Source organism: Haliotis rufescens, unplaced genomic scaffold, assembly GCF_023055435.1.
Source record: "Haliotis rufescens isolate VD_foot unplaced genomic scaffold, xgHalRufe1.0.p SCAF_1, whole genome shotgun sequence".
Classification (NCBI taxonomy): Eukaryota; Metazoa; Mollusca; class Gastropoda; order Lepetellida; family Haliotidae; genus Haliotis; species Haliotis rufescens.
Genome location: NW_025963779.1, coordinates 34,429,532 through 34,451,745, shown reverse-complemented (window position 1 = coordinate 34,451,745; position 22,214 = coordinate 34,429,532). Strand labels below are relative to the sequence as shown.

General features: G+C 43.4%; 1 protein-coding gene across 3 annotated transcripts; it reads right to left on the bottom strand.

The window, feature by feature from the left end:
• Positions 1-3,283: 3,283 nt before the first annotated feature.
• Positions 3,284-17,262, bottom strand: LOC124139466 (epidermal retinol dehydrogenase 2-like). Of its 3 annotated transcripts, none has more exons than XM_046506533.2 (7): positions 17,133-17,262; positions 14,575-14,890; positions 13,171-13,355; positions 12,411-12,542; positions 9,337-9,581; positions 8,025-8,150; positions 3,284-4,568 (listed from the first exon to the last, which is right to left on the bottom strand). In XM_046506533.2, the coding sequence occupies exons 2-7, from the start codon at positions 14,732-14,734 to the stop codon at positions 4,475-4,477; spliced, it is 942 nt and encodes a 313-aa protein (XP_046362489.1). In that variant the 5' UTR covers positions 14,735-14,890; positions 17,133-17,262; the 3' UTR covers positions 3,284-4,474. The 3 variants fall into 3 exon arrangements, with proteins under 3 accessions (XP_046362489.1, XP_046362488.1, XP_046362490.1); XM_046506532.2 differs by lacking the exon at positions 17,133-17,262 and adding an exon at positions 15,004-15,209; XM_046506534.2 differs by lacking the exon at positions 17,133-17,262 and having other exon boundaries at positions 14,575-14,981.
• Between the last annotated feature and the right edge of the window lie 4,952 nt (positions 17,263-22,214).

Below are 22,214 nucleotides of genomic sequence, written 5' to 3'. Positions count from 1 at the left end.
GCTTCATAAAAAAGTGGTAAAAGAGAAATGGATGGCCCTATCTAACCTATAACTAAGTCCTTAGATTCCAACATTCTCCTGAATGTGTAAGTGTAATTTGACTAATGTTGCACCATTATTAATGGAGCACTAGCCTTATCATCAAATGTAATGAAATAACCCAAAACAATAACACCGTTCTTTTTAACGTCATGGCTGTTTTTATGTCTTTGATAACGTCGGAGAAAGATGACTCTGGTATTTTGATTAATATATATCTCCCCTAATTTTCGTTCATGATATGGAAAATCTCGATGTATAAAACGTAATTTGACGCTTTTTCTACACAACATAAAATGACTGCTTTCACCAATTAAATAATGTCTTGAATATGTAAACAATTAGCTAGTTTATCGTGTGTCTTAATTGGACAAGACACGCACCTGTTTGGCATCAATTTACGTAATGAAATACCCAAAAGAATATTTCAAAACAACCAAATTATATTCAATATTGGACAGATATTGTTATTATTTCTCTTCATCTCGTCTCAGAATTACACACTATAAGATGCGAAGAAAGCTCTATTGGTATAGAATTATCAGGATAATCGTATACGGTTGAACCAACAGCTAGGGTACTTGGCATGGGTTTAATCTTATACATTTTACAATTCCTGGAGAAATAAAGTGAACAGTTTAATATCCTGTGATCACAATATTGAAAAAAGAATGAACCCATTGATTATATAATGCAAAACAAGAGGAATAATTCGTAAATTGTTTGTGGCTAACACGCACCTGGCGAATCGTTAGCTATCGCTGCTCTGTGTATCAAACAATTCCAAGACCAAGACAATTCTTTCAGAAATGTGTGCATATCTTTTTACGAAAAATATTATCCATTTTGTTAAAGTAACAGATCTATTCAGTTTTAGTTATAAAATAAAATGAAACAGCTCTTCAAAGACATTGATTATATGAACTTATGACATTGAATATTACACATCCCAAGAAATACGTACATGCTGCAGTTACATTTACACTTCATCTTGTAACACTTGTCCAAAGGAAAGAAATATCGTATTTGACACTAAAAACCTATCAATTGTTATGTAAACAATGTTCAAACAAACAGGAGATTACCAAAGGTTCGTTCATACATGTTGTGGCTTATATTTGCGTATGATATCATTTTGAACATTGACAAATATCCAAAGGGAGATTAATTGTGTGAAAAAATGTATAAAACATATGCAAAATCTACATCATAATTGAAACTGTAAACAGCATGATACAATGATCGTGTGCACTCTCATTCAAGGACCTTCACCTCAAAGAAATTACCAAATATGTACAACAGTGTTGACGTATGACATCACTACCTGTGACCGACTTTTACAAAATGGTGTGTTGACTGTCAACAGTGCACGGGATTTTACGAGGGGACTTTCGTTGATTCAGGGATCGTATATACATAAATGTGACATGTAAGTAGTCAGAAACATTCTGACAATCTATGGGCTGTTATTTGTTGTTATAATTTTCATTGAAACAAACGGAAATAGGCAGAAATTCTGATAAATACCGTTGTCGTTGTGCGTGATTTTGCGTCAGTCATGGCGTCACACAGGACGGTAACTTTGACAGTATCTGTTGAAAATATCAAATCATTGCAATGTATCTATTTTGAATACCCTAATTTTTCCTACTTTTCTCTTCCCGTGCATATTCTGAAAATGTTGAGCCAATGTCTTGAAAGATTAGACGAATGGATAGCTCAAAATAGGAGAAAATGCTACACTGTGTAAAATCTGTATTTTGCTTTGTTTACATTTCAAACAAGTGCAGTTTTTCGAGCACAGCGTTCGTTTTCACACCTAACATATTTTGCTTGATTTCATCCAGCCACTTTGTATTGGTGACAAAGACCATTGGTCATTTGCATCTAAAATATATGAGGAATTCAAGGATGTGTGTATGGCAGCTAAGTTTGAAATATACGTGATGTTACAGGCGCCTCATAACCGGTGTACCTGAAACGTGATTTTGTAAACACTATCCAATATGGCGGAAAGTTCACTTCGGCGTTCGTGTTTGCGTATTTTCCAAAACATTCGAAACGATTCTCGGGTTATCGGAGACGTTTTGGAATGATCATTGGTGATTTCATAAAAGACAGATACCCGTGATCACTAATATACTATTTTTGAAATTCATTTCTCCGAGTAAATATCCTAAATTTAGATTTCAAAACATGCTGTAAATAACGCCGTGAGTGGTGATTTAGTAATGTGTAAAAAATGGCGACATTTACGATGTACCTAATTTTCAGAGGTCATTTTCAATAATTGTGCTTGGCCTAAAATGGCAGTGGATGATAACACAGAACAGGGAATTTCCCACCTTATTCAAAACTGTGAAGTGTATTTGTGTGGGTGATGTATTTTGAATTTTATTCGACTTCAAAGTGAGGGCTGTAGAGGAAGGACATATATGTCCCTCTGGCATCCAGGGGGTTAACGCATCTTGGAACAGTTTTTTAAGTTACAGTGGCGTGTCGGCGTAATGTAGGGGAGGGACTAGAGATCATACTAAGACTGAACCTTGGGTTCGAAGTCATGACCGGTGGATCCTCATACGTCTTAGAGTGAGTGAGTGAGTATGGTTTTACGCCGCTTTTAGCAATATCACGGCGGGGGACACCAGAAATGGGCTTCACACATTGTACCTATGTCGGAATCGAACCCGGGTCTTCGGCGTGACGAGCGAACGCTTTAACCAAAAGGCCTCCCGAGCGCTCTCGTACGTCTTAGAAACTCTGTACTGCGAAATGAGATGCCGGAGACCTCTAGTCCACACGTTCGCTCTCACAGCAGGTCATGTATACACAATCATGTTTTATCACTGACCGCGTGTCACTATAGAGTCACTCCAGCTGGGCGTTCTAGAAAGATGAGATGAGATCAAGCGATATCTACACTGTAGATATCGCTGCAATGAAATTACATCACAATGCTTTGCAGACCATTGTGACGTCACTGGTTACCATGACGTCACAATCAAATGACATCACTAATGGCTCTGTTACTGAAGCTGTTTTCAGTACTTTTTACACTGAAGACACTGCTAATTACTGTCTACAAATTGAAAAAGTTGAAAGAATGATGTTGGATGATAAATAAAATCTCACCCTCGTGTCTTTTGATATCAAATATATCAACACATGTTGATAAAAGTTGCAAAAATCCTCGGCAAGCCTCGGAATTTTTCCACTTTTATCAACTCGTGTTGATATAGTTGATATCAAAAGACACTCGGGTGAGATTCTCTATTTAACGCCGATTTTAACTTTATTCCAATTATATCACGGCGTCTCAGCTTAACGTGGGGGGAAAGCCTGAAGTAATGCAGGTCTTAGACGTGTTCTGGAAAGAATAATAGTTTCGGCTGTTGGCTTAATATGAAATCATAATCATATATATCCTGTTGACAAGCATAAGAACGGGTTTTTTTTAAAGATTAAGTTATACGCTTTCATACCGGTGTGTTAATGTCATGGTAAATGTCCTTCATGTATTTGACAATTCATAGAATACTATGGTTTATAATTTTTTTAAATCCCCCTAGTTTCTTTATTTTCTGTTTTGCCCTATATTAAATCGGCAGATAGTGTATAAATAACACAAACATTTGTTACATTTAGCCCACACAACATTTCAATATATGTCAGCTGTTTGTTCTTCTGCTCAATGTTAGGCTGCTGTGTTGTGGTATTTAGAAAATGTAAGATCCATAATTTCTAATCATGTTTAAACTATTATGATCTCGTCATGCTATTGTTGTTGCGGTTGATTCTGAGCCAGGATTTCACTGGCCATTCGTTCTGGCAAAGTAAAACTGACGCAACTATAGGTCATTGTGCAAAATTATGGAGAAATTATACAGCATCTATAACATGGTTTCAGTCGGAGAAATCACTCCAGTGTTCCTTCGTTGATTCTACTTCCGGAATCAGCTGATTCTCATGATTTCTTCATTACGCATTCTATCAGTTTATGATGTGTCAGGTGAGCTAAAAGGTCAGGGTGAGATATGCATCCTGTGCTTATTCTCCCGTTTTGTGATTAATAATGCCTTAATAAAATATTCAATTAATTATAGATTCAGCGACTCCTAAAACAGAAAATACGAATAGATTGTGAGGAGTAGGTTGTCTAAACAGGCCAAGGTTCGGAAAGACTCAAACGTTTGCTCGAAGAGTCCCTTTAAATATATGTATATGGCCTACACAAAGACACCGGCTATCACAATCTCTTCAAGATACTTCAACACATTTAGAACGTCTGGCTCACTCATGAATACACGAGACAATGATTGCTAATGCTTTGGTTCAGTGTGGGCTGGTACTGGTAGAAGCGTGGCCCCTATCGAGGTCAAGTGAACAGATTCGTCGGTTCCGATTTTGATGACTGAGCGTCTGGAGGCTAGTAATGTTATTGTTCCTTCCCTCGTCCTTTGAAGGTATTCATCATCGAGTTTACACCCATAAAGTCACACAATAGGAACACTACTTTAATTGGAAGAATGCTGCAAGAGAAAAGAAAATTCCGTTTAAGTGAGCAATACAATTCATAGCGGTTTCTCGATCGGGGCCAGCAGATGAAACAGAGTTGCCCCAACGTATAACATGTACAACGAGACTTTGATCATGTGACACTGACTGATGGTCTACGCCGACGCCTAACTGTTTACAAGTCTACAATGAAAGCTATTATCAGAAAGGTTTGTCTGTTGTTGCTTAACGCCGCAATATTCAAGCTTTATGACGGCGAGTTGTCAATAATCGAATCTAGTTCAGTGATTGATATTATGAGTAATGCCCGCGCAGTCAGTGTGCGATGACACGCAAGCAACCGATTCGAAGAGCCCGACCAACCGTTCCATACGTTTCGTACGAGCATGCCTTAACAGATGTTGTCACAATGTACGACGTGAATGATGTGATGTTTATTGTTTAAACGCCACACTCAGCAATATTCCAGCTATAGGACGGCGGTCTGTAAATAATCGAGTCTGGACCAGACAAACCAGTAATTAACATTATAGCTAAAATGGATAGAATTATCATTAACCCGCCCGCATGTTATCAGAAATGAGCGGGCCACTGTAACTTGATAATGCCCTCCTATTGCTTGACGACGGGCCATTATCCTTCGTCGGGCAGTTGATAGAAGACATCGGGCTTCTGCAAATGATAATGCCCTGAAAAATAGCGTTACCCTCATATCATGAGCATCGATCCACGCAATTGGAATACGATGACATGCATCAACCAAGTCAGCGAGCCTGACCACCCGATCCCGTTTGTCGCCTCTTACGACGAGCATAGTTGCCTTTTACGACAAGCATGGGTTGTTAAAGACATATTCTACCACGGATCTACACTGGTCCAATGTTCGACGTAGTTGCTGAGAGAAACTTGTAATATTCGTAAGTTGTGATATACGTATCGTTTGCACGGTGTGCTAGACGTACCACTTGAACGTTGTGATTAACATACCCTTTGAACCTTGTGATATACATACCCTTTGGGCCATATGATATACATACCTTTTGAGCCATGTGATATACATACCCTTTGAGCCATGTTATATACATACCTTTTGAGCCATGTGATATACATACCCTTTGAACCATGCTACACATACCCGTTGAGCCATGCTATACATACCCTTTTAACCATGTGATATACATACCCTTTGAGCCATGCTATACATACCCTTTGAGCCATGCTATACATACCCTTTGAGCCATGTGATATACATACCCTTTGAGCCATGTGATATACATATCCTTTGAGCCATGCTATACATACCCTTTGAGCCATATGATATACATACCCTTTGAGCCGTATGATATACATACCCTTTGAGCCATATGATATACATACCCTTTGAGCTATATGATATACATAACTTTTGAGCCATGTGATATACAGACCCTTTGAGCCATGTGATATACATACCCTTTGAGCCAAGCTATAATACCCTTTGAGCCAAGCTATACATACCCTTTGAGCCATGCTATACATACCCTTTGAGCCAAGCTATACATACCCTTTATGCCATGTTATACATACCCTTTGAGCCAGGCTATACATACCCTTTGAGCCATGCTATAATACCCTTTGAGCCAAGCTATACATACCCTTTGAGCCAAGCTATAATACTATTTGAGCCAAGCTATACATACCCTTTGTGCCAAGCTATACATACCCTTTGAGCCATGCTATACATACCCTTTGAGCCATGCTATACATACCCTTTTAACCATGTGATATACATACCCTTTGAGCCATGCTATACATACCCTTTGAGCCATGCTATACATACCCTTTGAGCCATGTGATATACATACCCTTTGAGCCATGCTATACATACCCTTTGAGCCAAGCTATACATACCCTTTATGCCATGTTATACATACCCTTTGAGCCAGGCTATACATACCCTTTGAGCCATGCTATACATACCCTTTTAACCATGTGATATACATACCCTTTGAGCCATGCTATACATACCCTTTGAGCCATGCTATACATACCCTTTGAGCCATGTGATATACATACCCTTTGAGCCATGCTATACATACCCTTTGAGCCATGCTATAATACCCTTTGAGCCATGCTATAATACCCTTTGGGCCATGCTATAATACCCTTTGAGCCAAGCTATACATACCCTTTGAGCCAAGCTATAATACTATTTGAGCCAAGCTATACATACCCTTTGTGCCAAGCTATACATACCCTTTGAGCCATGCTATACATACCCTTTGAGCCATGCTATACATACCCTTTTAACCATGTGATATACATACCCTTTGAGCCATGCTATACATACCCTTTGAGCCATGCTATACATACCCTTTGAGCCATGTGATATACATACCCTTTGAGCCATGTGATATACATATCCTTTGAGCCATGCTATACATACCCTTTGAGCCATATGATATACATACCCTTTGAGCCGTATGATATACATACCCTTTGAGCCATATGATATACATACCCTTTGAGCTATATGATATACATAACTTTTGAGCCATGTGATATACAGACCCTTTGAGCCATGTGATATACATACCCTTTGAGCCATGTGATATACATACCCTTTGAGCCAAGCTATACATACCCTTTGAGCCATGCTATACATACCCTTTGAGCCAAGCTATACATACCCTTTATGCCATGTTATACATACCCTTTGAGCCAAGCTATACATACCCTTTGAGCCATGCTATAATACCCTTTGAGCCATGCTATAATACCCTTTGGGCCATGCTATAATACCCTTTGAGCCAAGCTATACATACCCTTTGAGCCAAGCTATAATACTATTTGAGCCAAGCTATACATACCCTTTGTGCCAAGCTATACATACCCTTTGAGCCATGCTATACATACCCTTTGAGCCATGCTATACATACCCTTTGAGCCATGCTATACATACCCTTTGAGCCATGCTATACATACCCTTTGTGCCATGCTATACATACCCTTTGAGCCATGCTATACATACCCTTTGAGCCATGCTATACATACCCTTTGTGCCAAGCTATACATACCCTTTGAGCCATGCTATACATACCCTTTGAGCCATGCTATACATACCCTTTGAGCCATGCTATACATACCCTTTGAGCCATGCTATACATACCCTTTGTGCCATGCTATACATACCCTTTGAGCCATGCTATACATACCCTTTGAGCCATGCTATACATACCCTTTGAGCCATGCTATACATACCCTTTGTGCCAAGCTATACATACCCTTTGAGCCATGCTATACATACCCTTTGAGCCATGCTATACATACCCTTTGAGCCATGCTATACATACCCTTTGTGCCATGCTATACATACCCTTTGAGCCATGCTATACATACCCTTTGAGCCATGCTATACATACCCTTTGAGCCATGCTATACATACCCTTTGTGCCAAGCTATACATACCCTTTGAGCCATGCTATACATACCCTTTGAGCGCTATGAAGGCGTAAAGAATCTTGGGGAGGATGACGATGGCGGAGTTACACAACATGGCGTCCATGATGCCGTCCACAACATCGTCGGGGTTCAGTTTGGGCAGGAGGAAGCTGAACCTGTAACAAGTAGGACCAGCTCCACTCAGTCATCAAATGCCAATATACAGAACTGTGCACGAAACATAAATATAGAGGAAGTCCTGATAAAAGCTGATCAAACCAATTCCTGAATACTGTTACGACTTTGAAATGCGGAATCTGGCATTCCATGGCATATTATAAACTATAGTAATAGGAAAGAACCGAGTGTTCTTTAACTTGTTTCGAGTGGTATATATCAATGGTTTTATGACTGAAAAGTATGTTTATTCAATACTTAACGCAAACAACCGCACACCACGAATCATTTCTGTGTACAGACATATAAAACCAAGCTTCACACAGACATATCTGTCTGAAGCCCTCTTTAGTGAGTGAGTATGGTTTTACGCCATGTTCCAGCGATATCAAGGCGGGGGACACCAGAAATGGGCTTCACACATTGTACCCATGTGGGGCGGGTCTCCGGCGTGACGAGAGAACGCTATAACCACTAGGCTACCCCACCACCCCCTCTTCACACAGACTGCTTTCTTTTTGTATTGGACTTGCACCGCTTCGATAATGCGTAAATACGAAGTTTCTTCCCAATCTACAGATTTACCACATATTCTCAATGAGCAAATACATAAATGCCTGAGTTGAACAGAATTAAGTCTCTTAGAGATGTAATGATCCCACGATCGTGGGGTCAAATCACTGTGTATGATCACCATACCGCGGATTTTAACAATACGGTTAACGTCTAAGACATGCATTACTTCGGGCTTCCCTCCCGCATTAAGCTAGCTGACACTCCCTGATATAGCTGAAATACCTTTCAATGCGGCGGTTAACATAACACGTCCACTCACTGTAGTCATAGATTAATGTTAATCGCAGGATCGCAAAGTTTATGTTCTACTGTCCATTGAAAGTCCCCCATAGCATCAGCGGAGCCTTTAACGTGGCGGTAGGGTAGCCTAGCGGTTAAAGCGTTTGCTCGTCAGGCCGAAGACTCGGGTTGGATTCCCCACATGAGTACAAGGAGTGAAGCAAATTTCTGGTGCCTCCGGCTGTTATTGCCGGAATATTGCTCATTAAACATAAATATTAACTCACTCACTCTGCGCTCCTACGCTGAAGCAGTCTCATTCAAATACAATCTTGGTTCTCGTTACCTGATTTTAATCAGGTCATGGTGACGACAATCCAAGTAGCTCACCTTGACTTGCAGCCATCAAACATGCCGGTGTCTATGAGGTAGGGGCAGACTGCCGTTGTATGAACACCCGTCAATCCTGACGACTCCAGTTCGTATTTAAGAGACTCGTCAAACCCGACTGCCGCAAATTTACTGGCGCAATAATCTGCCAAACCAGACACACCAAGTAGTCCAGCGGAGCTTGCGATGTTTACGATGTGGCCGTGGTTCCTGTCCATCATGGAAGGTAGGAACGCTTTCGCCGTCTGAAAAAATAGTTCCGAAATAACATGTTTATTTACAGTTTAATGCCACATTCAGCAATATTACCAAGTACAGTAAACTACGGTTATAACGAACACAAAGGGACCACTAATTTTAGTTTGTAATAACCGCAGTTCGTTTTTAGCATATATACAGCATATATACAACATATGGCAGGACTAAAATTAAGTTCGTTATATAGGTCAGTTCGTAATAAGCGTGTTCGCTATAAACGTAGTTTACTGTATATCATGGTAGCGTGTAATTAACCGGGTCAGACAAACCACTCACGTGCAGCACCGTCGAGGTACGACGATATATAATCAACCAAGTCAGCGATTAGTGGACTACTCGTAGCTGCGATATCGCACCCAGGCACTCCTTCAGTTTTCCTATCGAAAACCACTGGTTTCTAAGACATACGTAAAGTGGGGCAGTACACGTAAAAGCTGATAAGTATACCTATAAGATATCGCAACTAGTCCCTAGAGAATAAATACAAAAATACACCCTACACACGTCTAGAATGGTTTGGCAAGTCAAGATTGCCTCAGCTCCAGGGTCTGTCCGAATCTACAAGGCTGACAGGCGAGATTCTGGCTTCTTTTTATCAGTTGATCCTGTTCTGTCCACTGGTGTTTACAGCTGATGTGGGTGGCCCACTGATACCCCCAGAACCACCTCTCCCTTGTCTAACTTAATGAATGCCAGTCGTGGGAGCTCTCAATTACACAGTATACTGGGTTTAGGCTTAATGCAGAGGAAGCGTCCCTGCATTAAACATTCACAGATATAATTGCAATGGAATCCAGTAATGTAGAAAAGGCATTTACTTTTTATTGTGGAAGCTGCCGCGGACCTATTCTTAATACAAATACATACACACATAACGCCGATATATGGTGGCCGAGAGGGGACATCGCTTTCTCGCTCTATACTTTCTCGCTCTATCGCTTTCTCGCTTTATCGCTTTCTCGCTCTATCGCTTTATCGCTCTATCGCTTTATCGCTTTATCGCTTTCTCTAATGACTAACCAAAATCATATGAAGGAATCGGGTGTTCTTTAACTACTTTTGAATAGTATGTACTGTAAATCTTGAAATTAACGTTAGAGTTAATAATAAATGCAAACAAATTAGCGTAGACTTAATTACCGCATTCGACGTAAAAAGCGCCCAGGGCGCTCTCAAAATTAGAATATTATTTTGGTGTAAAAAAAGTTGAGTTGAAAGATGAATTTCGTGGTTTATGCTGACAGCCTGAAATGTTTATGCACGACAGATATATTTTTCCCGAATTTAATTGTCCATAATTAAGTGTGCATATAACGAGTGCTTATTATACGCGAATAAATAAGTCTTGTGTACATTAATCAATCGGAAGGGGTGCTGGGATTGTTCACTAGCCATTATATTAGCAAATAACGCCGTGGGCGTTTATTAGAGCGGGGCGCTTATTACGTCGAATACGGCAATTATACTTTGCATTTATGTCTCAGAAATGACTGTTGATAAGACGACCTCACTGAACACTTTGAATAGCGGAAATACCAACTTGAATATAAAACCAATCAACTATCTATTTCCACATTACGGTTACTGAGAACAATATGTCATCCAAAAACTAGAAATTACATAATGAACATCAGGTAGTATTACCATTGCATGGGTGAGGACTTCCACTTTGATGACATCTACTCCGCAAACGGAATAAGCATTGATATAAGCGTTGTTTTTAGGAAAACACTATTGCCTTTTAGGAAGTACGTACTATTCAGTGCTATTGAGCGGCGTTATTTGCTATTTGTTTCGATAACATGCCCTGGGGGCGGGGGATCCAATAGCTAAATAGGGCCATAAATCAATCAAATTCTTTTTACGCAGAAATACGTGGATTGTTATAAAAGCACATATGTCTGTACTGTTAAATTATATTTAAATAGATAGTGAGAAAATTTCAACATTCTCCGTCCATATGAGGACAATTCATTAATGTTGTTTTACGTATATACTTTTTATCTTAAAGAAACACATGACGCATGCGACCCATATCGTGGCCAAGAGGGAATATTGCTGTACCGCGAGAAAGCGAGAAAGCGAGAAAGCGATAGAGCGATAGAGCGAGAAAGCGATAAAGCGATAGAGCGAGAAAGCGAGAAAGCGATGTCCTCTCTCGGCCACCATACCGATATCCATATACCAAAATGTCCCACAAAAACGGCTTTGATTTTTTCCGGCAAGTTCTTACCTAAATGTTACGAATTTGCAAAATATAATAAAAAAGTGATAGAAAGTTTCAGGGTACATAAATTTTTTACTTATTTATTTTACAAGAAATTGATTTCAATCAAAAAGTGGTTATGAGCTTAACTCCCTTGGATTATGACGTATTTGCTCGGAATGTGTGTCACGAACGTTATGATAGCAAAGGTATGACATGTCTTATAATACCTATAATACCTTCAGTCTAGAGACATACCCACACCCCTAAAAAGTTTATTTGTAACATGGTTGACACCCTTAAAGAGATTCTATCTTCAAGCGAATCCTACTTCGCAGAACTTTCGAGCACATCATGTTAACTGGTTTGTTTAATTCAAATGGTTTTATTTCCTACGATGGAGATGTCTTATATTTTCTGGATTAAATATGACGGTTTCGGTGTTTTATTTTTTTAAACTGTAAATCCCCTGAAAAATCTTTTTTGTAGGATTGAACATTCTGTTAACCCACCACTTCTAAACCTAAGTCATTAAGATTTAATCCGACATGGAACTGTTGAACTGTTCCCTAACGCCCCTTGCAGTGTGTCCAGAGTTTCCGGAACTGACCCAGAAGTGCGCCTGAACGTTGACCTGCATTGTCTTCTGAACCATCTCGTCTGGACACTGCATGAACTTCCGGCCAGTCACTATCCCAGCATTGTTCACCAGGATGTCAATATCCCCCATCTCACGTTTCACCTGCAGACAAACAGGCCAAAACAGTTAGATCTAGAACATCCCGGTCTGTTTCAATAAATAAGATAACAGGTCCCGTACACAGTCAAATCTATTTATTCCGAAAAATATGTATTCATATTGTCAGCCGTATCAGCTGAATGTTAGGGGGTGCCGGGGGGGGGGGGGGGGGCAATGCAAATCTTAGACGTTTACTACTTTGCTGAAATTATAGAGCTGCCATTTCTAGAAACACAATCAATCCGATTCTTCTATTCGAATCCGCGATCATCGGCTTCTGTCACGCCAAAGGGACACAATTCTGCACAGCGAATCACAGCGAATCACAGCGCCTAAAGCAGCCCTTGTCCCAGTTCAAGGTTGACAATCAAATATGGGTTATTGGTTCATCTTGTGAAATAACAAGTTTATCTGGGTGTTATCTCACCAGTGAGCTATCTTTCCCGACTGAAAATGCGCTTAATCAGGACATGATATCAGATTTCGATGTTATTGCGCACGGAAAGCCACATTTTCACTTACTTTTCGTCATCGAGGAAGTCAAAAAGGAGTTCAGTGTCATTTTGTTCAGTGAAAGTATTTATAATTTTTTTCTCCATGATCAATGAATCCATAAAACAGTAAATCCAACCTTCTCGGCTGCCTGGTATATCTGTTTCGCATCCGACAGATCCACTGTGTATGTTTTTACGGTGATTCCGAATCGCTGAACTTCTGCCGCTGTTTCCTCGTTAGCTTCTTTGTTGATATCCCACAGCACCAGACGACAACTACGGTCGGCAAAACGCTTGGCGAGCAGACGACCGATACCACTTCCTGCGGAAACACGGTGAAAATAGGATGCATGCCGAAAACGTTTAATGAAGATTGTTAATATTTAATGACGTACCACTAAATGTTGTTTACGTAAGCACCATTAAACCACTAAACATTGTAAGAACTGCATCGGCGTCGAATGGATAAACTAGTATAGAATGGCGATATAATACATCGGTTGATTGAGGGAAAGTGGGTTTGGGTGTGGGTGTGTTGGGGGTCATCTTTTTCATTAATCCTTTTTTACAATTTACATTTACATAGAAAAATAATATGTCGAATGAATTAACAACTATAACAACTAATATGTAATATCACGCTGACCATGCACGGGTCAGCAAGTTCACCAATCTGGCATTGTGCGATGACCATTACGAGTATTCCCGTGAAGACCCGGGGTTGAATAGGTCTTCAGCAACCCATGCTTGTCATTAGAGCCGGTTATGCTTGTCGGGATCGGGAGGTCAGGCTCGCTGACTTGGTTGATGCATGTCATCGTATTCAAATTGTGTAGATCGATGCATGATGTCAGTCACTGGATTGTCTGGTCCAGACTCGATTATTTACAGTCCGCCGTCATATAGCTGGAATATTGCTGAGTGCGGCGTTAAACAACAAACATCACAACATCACTCACGTCGTACATTTCGACAACCTATGTAAGGGCATGCAATATCTCATCAGCGTTTCAGAGATCCAGACTCCCACGGGGATCCAGAGCCGCCTCCGTAGTCTAGTGGTAGAGCGGCGCCCGGAGAGCGGAAAGTCCGTGGTTCGATCCCCGCTGCGTCATACCAAAAGACGTTAAAAGATGGTACTTGTTGTTACCCTGTCTGGCGCTCGGCATTAAGGGGCTAAAACAAGGACTGATCGGCTAGGAGTCAGTATACTGTGTCTGAGTGGGGTATTCATGTTAAACTGTGGCATGTTATCTCAGCGGGCTAGCACTATTAATCGGCATCAGTCCGGACTAGTACAAGCAGCCACACACACACACACACACACACACACACACACACACACACACCGCTATATATAAGTGCAATAATCTTGGACGCGACGTTAAACCCCTTTTCACCTCACCCCCACGGGGATCCAAGAGAAAATCTGACACGGCTCAGGAACGTAACCCTTCACGCAACCCTACACAGCTTTAAACGACTAAGCCATTTCGTAAAGTATGATATGACCATAGACGTATCAATGTTACATAACCCACCTGAGCCGGTTATAAGGACAGTTTCCCCCGAAATGTCTTTCCCCTGTATGCTGACAGGGAGGACGGCCAGCACCATCGCCTCCAGCCAAAAGTACAGCAACTTCCCCGTGAGCACTATCACCTCCAATACTAAGGACAACATGGCCGCCACGTCCACCATCTTGTCTTACTTCCCGGTTCGCTCGTATAAATATGCCTCAAGTTGTAAATGTCAAATGTGTCAACCCCTTCCTAGTTGTTGATTGAGCCACTTGTGAAGCGGATTTGTTCAGGGATGCAGTAGTGGAAGTAGTGGTTGTCGTTGATGTAGTATTATCTGGAGATGGAGAAGTGTGTCCGTTAGATCTGTGCAAGCGCCTGTAATTCGTGCAGCAGCTGATCACAATATAAAACTTAATTACCAATGTATAACAATAAAACAGTGGTTACCTCCCTTGTCAAGGCACGTTCACATCCGTGTCACGGTCAACAGGCAGCAGAACGTTCTATCTCAGCGTCAGTACTATATGTTAATGCACGTTGTCCTTACTTGAAATATGGGATTTATAAGAAATGCATATCTTCTTACAATCATGGGACGTGTTTTCCTACCAACCCTCCAAAACATATTCAACAAATGACAATCATTAGTTAAAAACAGCACGCTGGCCATCTGACCGCAGTACACCTGTATACACAGACCGGACTTCGACCCGTGGTGCGATTACCTGCTTGCAACGATGTCGAAACAGAGATAACAAAATATATATATACTGTAGCAAATTAAAATGCTTAATACGTGGAGCCCCGGTCGAGTGTATGGAATGCGGTCAAGTTGTGGAGACTTGGTACACGTTTGCTCACATTGAACAGGGGTCTCGAGTTAATGTGTGATTTATTTGAATCCTTCTGTCGGTCTGGATTTTAGTTTGAGACAGAATATTTTTTCAGTCAACACTTCAGACAAACATTTTTCTTCTCTGCGTCAGGAGTAGCCAAACAACTGACTCACAACACACTTTTTTAGAACATCAGCTTGTGAAGATAACGGGTTTTGGTGTTAAAACAGAAGGAGACTACATCCACCCACCCGGCAAAGCACCCCACCCCAGTCGTCGGCCCATAAACAACTACGGTTACTATAGCTCGGCAGGTGGGGGTGACACTTGGGAGGTGACACAGGCATGGGCCCCTTATCAGATTGAGTAGTAGTCAAACATATATAGCATTTACGTGTTCGCTGAGGGAAAGATTTCTATATCTAGTGGACTGACTGGGTACCCCAAAAAAGGGTTGTGCAATCGAAGGGTGCCCATTTCCCCATTAATATTTCAACATGTAGGTCTCAAAATTGTTTGGACGTTGGTAATACTATAGTAGGCATGAGGTAGAATCAAAGAAGGAAGAAGGGGTCCTAACTTGGAGAACTTGTACCCAATCCCATTCACTTTTTGTGAATAAAAAGTGTTTAAATCAAGTAGAATCCTGATTCATCTTTCAAATTATATTTAAAGGTACAATATCATATTTCCCTGGAATTGAAATGTTGTATCAGGGGGTCTATATAGACTACATGGTCTTTGTATAGTCTACCTGGTTGTATGGTAGCCACAGGCACAGCTATATAACTATGTGATGTTGACAGTAAAGAATGTCGACCGCATTCGCAAAATGTGACGTCTGAGGGTGGCATCTACACAAATATCTCGTTCACTATTCACAGCGTATTCTGATCCTAGGCCTATCCAGGGCGTACCCATGGCTTACCCTAAAATGTCAGGAGCTGCAAAGAGGACATTACCAGGTTATTTGTTGTATACGGCATCTATTTTATTTGAAGAGACGGATTCTCCTGACGATTGATCGAATAATCTATTTTTAGCTGGTAACTCTGCTGGACGGCGCCTTATATGGCACTGGATATGTAACATACAAAATAAATGAGTAGATCAGTCTTATTGTCGGGATTCTTGTCTGAGTGATGCTGAGCACTACATGACACAGGGGCAAGAAGGTACCCAGGTAGTGGAAGGTTTCAGCAATATGATGGTTCTTCATTTTTTGTAATAAATGTAAACGCGAAAATAGCATCAATGATTACAGCAAAGCAAACGTTCTTTTCCGAATGTTGAGCACGGAAATATTTTAAAAACGTGACATGAATCGTCTTATTCTTTCTTTCTTTTTTAAAGTATATTCAAGACAGAGAAACGTAAATCGGATCAGGACCTAAAACAGCATCTTTTAAAACTAGGATACATCAATAATCAATTAATTAACTTAAAAAAAAGTTCATATGCAGTCATGCATATCAATTGGAAAATCGTACAAACACTAAGTTGACATTTTGAAAGTCCGTGTTTCCGATCGGTACAAATAATGGACATACAGAGTAATATTTCTTTGTATACTACTCAAAATAAGACAAAGACAAAGAACACGCGATTCTTTATATATACAACACGAACGTGTTCATTGTGATGATGACATTTTGTTTAAATCTACTTGGTGTATAGTTTGTTTCAACAAACAAGCTGTACCTACTGAGAGGTTGTAAGAGTCAAAATAAGGGTGATTACCGTGCGATGGGTCCGACATACACCATGATGTCCGACGTTGAGACACCACGAGATTCTACAGCGAGGGGTGGTCGTGCAGGTCCTGTTATCACATATGCTGGTTATAATCAGCGGTATAAATCTATACTCGTGTGATTCATATTCACTGACTGGCGTGTGAATACACGTGACTGGAATATATACTGCCCTGTGAAGAAATGTAGCAGTTCGGTGACAGTTTTTTAAATATTATTTTTCAGGGAAGAAATGTGTTTTCAAACCAATGAATGAATGAGTGCGTGTGCAGTGACCTATGATCCTAGACAGGAAAAAATCGAACCCGGGTCTTCGGCATGACGAGCGAACGCTTTAACCACTAGGCTACCCGACCGCCCCCAAGCCACTGATGACCAAAACACAATGTGAGTGGAAACGATCCTGTCTGTAGCACAGGCTGTTCATTTGTCACGCCTTTGTCCCGGGTCCGACTCTCTGCTATGTTAGAATAGCATGCATTGTGTAGTATCGTGGAGTGAGTGAGTTTGGTTTAACGCCGGAAAAGTATTTAAGTTATATCACAGCTGGCTTGACAGCTAATTCATAATGGAGGAAATACCGAAGTGATGCAGGTCTTCGATGTTTACCACTTTGGTGAAACCAACGAGCAAGGTTATGATGTCATAAAAAGAATAACTCAGGGATTCGAACCCACTATCTCAGGATTATGGTAGGCCTAAGGGACGCAACTTCACGCAGCCAGTTGCGCCACATTTGGGGACTGGTACATTTCTCCCAATGAGTGAGTGCGTCAGTTAATAATATAGCAAAGTAGGCACGCAGCAGGGTTTACCTACAATGAGACTCGAACCGAGCGTAGGCGAAACAACCAGATGTAATTACCACAGGACTACCCCATTGAAGAATGAATGAGTGCAAGGAGTGAGCTTATTCGCCACAATCAGCAGTTTCCAACGATATCAATAATCGATTCTGGTCCAGCCAAACCAATGACCAACTGCAACGTCCCATGTCGTCTAGATACGGTAACACACAATCAGACCAGTGCCTACCGTCCAACGCCGTCTGGTGACACACAATCAGACCAGTGCCTACCGTCCTACGCCGTCTGGTGACACAATCAGGCCAGTGTCTACTGACACACGCCGTCTGGTGACACAATCAGACCAGTGCCTAACGTCCCACGCCGTCTGGTGACACACAATCAGACCAGTGCCTACCGTCCAACGCCGTCTGGTGACACAATCAGGCCAGTGTCTACTGACACACGCCGTCTGGTGACACAATCAGACCAGTGCCTACCGTCCCACGCCGTCTGGTGACACACAATCAGACCAGTGCCTACCGTCCTACGCCGTCTGGTGACACACAATCAGACCAGTGCCTACCGTCCAACGCCGTCTGGTGACACACAATCAGACCAGTGCCTACCGTCCAACGCCGTCTGGTGACACAATCAGGCCAGTGTCTACTGACACACGCCGTCTGGTGACACAATCAGACCAGTGCCTACCGTCCCACGCCGTCTGGTGACACACAATCAGACCAGTGCCTACCGTCCAACGCCGTCTGGTGACACACAATCAGACCAGTGCCTACCGTCCTACGCCGTCTGGTGACACACAATCAGACCAGTGCCTACCGTCCTACGCCGTCTGGTGACACACAATCAGACCAGTGCCTACCGTCCAACGCCGTCTGGTGACACAATCAGGCCAGTGTCTACTGACACACGCCGTCTGGTGACACAATCAGACCAGTGCCTACCGTCCAACGCCGTCTGGTGACACACAATCAGACCAGTGCCTACCGTCCTACGCCGTCTGGTGACACACAATCAGACCAGTGCCTACCGTCCAACGCCGTCTGGTGACACAATCAGGCCAGTGTCTACCGTCTCACGCCGTCTGGTGACACACAATCAGACCAGTGCCTACCGTCCAACGCCGTCTGGTGACACAATCAGACCAGTGCCTACCGTCCAAAGCCGTCTGGTGACACACAATCAGACCAGTGCCTACCGTCCCACGCCGTCTGGTGACACACAATCAGACCAGTGCCTACCGTCCCACGCCGTCTGGTGACACAATCAGACCAGTGTCTACCGTCCTACGGCGTCTGGTGACACACAATCAGACCAGTGCCTACCGTCCTACGCCGTCTGGTGACACAATCAGACCAGTGCCTACCGTCCTACGCCGTCTGGTGACACACAATCAGACCAGTGCCTACCGTCCAACGCCGTCTGGTGACACACAGACCAGTGCCTACCGTCCAACGCCGTCTGGTGACACACAGACCAGTGCCTACCGTCCAACGCCGTCTGGTGACACACAATCAGACCAGTGCCTACCGTCCTACGCCGTCTGGTGACACACAATCAGACCAGTGCCTACCGTCCAACGCCGTCTGGTGACACACAGACCAGTGCCTACCGTCCAACGCCGTCTGGTGACACACAATCAGACCAGTGCCTACCGTCCTACGCCGTCTGGTGACACACAATCAGACCAGTGCCTACCGTCCTACGCCGTCTGGTGACACAATCAGACCAGTGCCTACCGTCCTACGCCGTCTGGTGACACACAATCAGACCAGTGCCTACCGTCCAACGCCGTCTGGTGACACACAGACCAGTGCCTACCGTCCAACGCCGTCTGGTGACACACAGACCAGTGCCTACCGTCCAACGCCGTCTGGTGACACACAATCAGACCAGTGCCTACCGTCCTACGCCGTCTGGTGACACACAATCAGACCAGTGCCTACCGTCCTACGCCGTCTGGTGACACAATCAGACCAGTGCCTACCGTCCCACGCCGTCTGGTGACACACAATCAGACCAGTGCCTACCGTCCTACGCCGTCTGGTGACACACAATCAGACCAGTGCCTACCGTCCAACGCCGTCTGGTGACACACAGACCAGTGCCTACCGTCCAACGCCGTCTGGTGACACACAATCAGACCAGTGCCTACCGTCCTACGCCGTCTGGTGACACACAATCAGACCAGTGCCTACCGTCCAACGCCGTCTGGTGACACAATCAGGCCAGTGTCTACTGACACACGCCGTCTGGTGACACAATCAGACCAGTGCCTACCGTCCCACGCCGTCTGGTGACACACAATCAGACCAGTGCCTACCGTCCAACGCCGTCTGGTGACACACAATCAGACCAGTGCCTACCGTCCAACGCCGTCTGGTGACACACAATCAGACCAGTGCCTACCGTCCTACGCCGTCTGGTGACACACAATCAGACCAGTGCCTACCGTCCAACGCCGTCTGGTGACACAATCAGGCCAGTGTCTACTGACACACGCCGTCTGGTGACACAATCAGACCAGTGCCTACCGTCCCACGCCGTCTGGTGACACACAATCAGACCAGTGCCTACCGTCCTACGCCGTCTGGTGACACACAATCAGACCAGTGCCTACCGTCCAACGCCGTCTGGTGACACAATCAGGCCAGTGTCTACTGACACACGCCGTCTGGTGACACAATCAGACCAGTGTCTACCGTCTCACGCCGTCTGGTGACACAATCAGACCAGTGTCTACCGTCCTACGCCGTCTGGTGACACACAATCAGACCAGTGCCTACCGTCCTACGCCGTCTGGTGACACAATCAGACCAGTGCCTACCGTCCTACGCCGTCTGGTGACACACAATCAGACCAGTGCCTACCGTCCAACGCCGTCTGGTGACACACAGACCAGTGCCTACCGTCCAACGCCGTCTGGTGACACACAGACCAGTGCCTACCGTCCAACGCCGTCTGGTGACACACAATCAGACCAGTGCCTACCGTCCAACGCCGTCTGGTGACACACAATCAGACCAGTGCCTACCGTCCTACGCCGTCTGGTGACACAATCAGACCAGTGCCTACCGTCCCACGCCGTCTGGTGACACACAATCAGACCAGTGCCTACCGTCCTACGCCGTCTGGTGACACACAATCAGACCAGTGCCTACCGTCCAACGCCGTCTGGTGACACACAGACCAGTGCCTACCGTCCAACGCCGTCTGGTGACACACAATCAGACCAGTGCCTACCGTCCTACGCCGTCTGGTGACACACAATCAGACCAGTGCCTACCGTCCAACGCCGTCTGGTGACACAATCAGGCCAGTGTCTACTGACCCACGCCGTCTAGTGACAAACAGACCAGTGCCTACCGTCTCACGCCGTCTGGTGACACACAATCAGACCAGTGCCTACCGTCCCACGCCGTCTAGTGACATACAGACCAGTGTCTATCCTCCCATGCCGTCTGGTGACACACAGACCAGTGTCTACCGTCCCACGCCGTCTAGTGACATACAGACCAGTGTCTACCGTCCCACGCCGTCTGGTGCCACACAGACCAGTGTCTACCGTCCCACGCCGTCTAGTGACATACAGACCAGTGCCTACCGTCCCACGCCGTCTGGTGACGCACAGACCAGTGTCTACCGTCTCACGCCATCTGGATACGGTGAAGCACAATCAAATCTGTTCCTACCACCCACGGCATTTTTTTCCAATATGACTGAATCAAGAAATGAATATAAGTTTTTCAGTCGAGGGACTGTGACAGCGGGATTAACCATTGATATGAACTGTCATTGTCATGGTTATTGATGATGTGTGTGCAAGTCTTACTTCCCTCTGTCATCTTACAAAAAGAGTTGATATTGTTTTTGGCTTTTTTTTACGAAAGCGACTGATAAGTGTGACAGCTGTCATGAGAATGTTGTTGTTTTTTTATATCACATGAACTTAAAACGTTAGAGCGGACTTTCGTTATTAACATTGCAGTGTAAGTGAAGCACGCCATGTCTTCCTGGTTCGGTTATGGCCCGGCCTTATGTTAATAACATATATTGAGAGAGCCTTCTTTACATAGTATATATAGCGAGATTGCCTTTTCTTCTGCATATTGTTACAGAGCTTTATGTATACTGCCTGTATAGTGAGAGGGCCTTCTGTATACTGTATATATAGTTAGAGAGCCTTATGTATACCGTATATACAGAGCATTATAGTATGTATATACGGTATATATAGTTAGAGAGCCATATGCATATACGGT

Excerpts from the sequence above, each read along its gene's own strand:
- LOC124139466 (XM_046506533.2), bottom strand. The coding sequence starts at position 14,734 with ATGGTGGACGTGGCGGCCATGTTGTCCTTAGTATTGGAGGTGATAGTG. Across the intron at positions 12,543-13,170 it reads TATACCAGGCAGCCGAGAAG|GTGAAACGTGAGATGGGGGA; the intron begins GTTGGATTTACT and ends GTTTGTCTGCAG. Across the intron at positions 4,569-8,024 it reads GCCTTCATAGCGCTCAAAGG|CATTCTTCCAATTAAAGTAG; the intron begins GTATGTATAGCA and ends TTTCTCTTGCAG.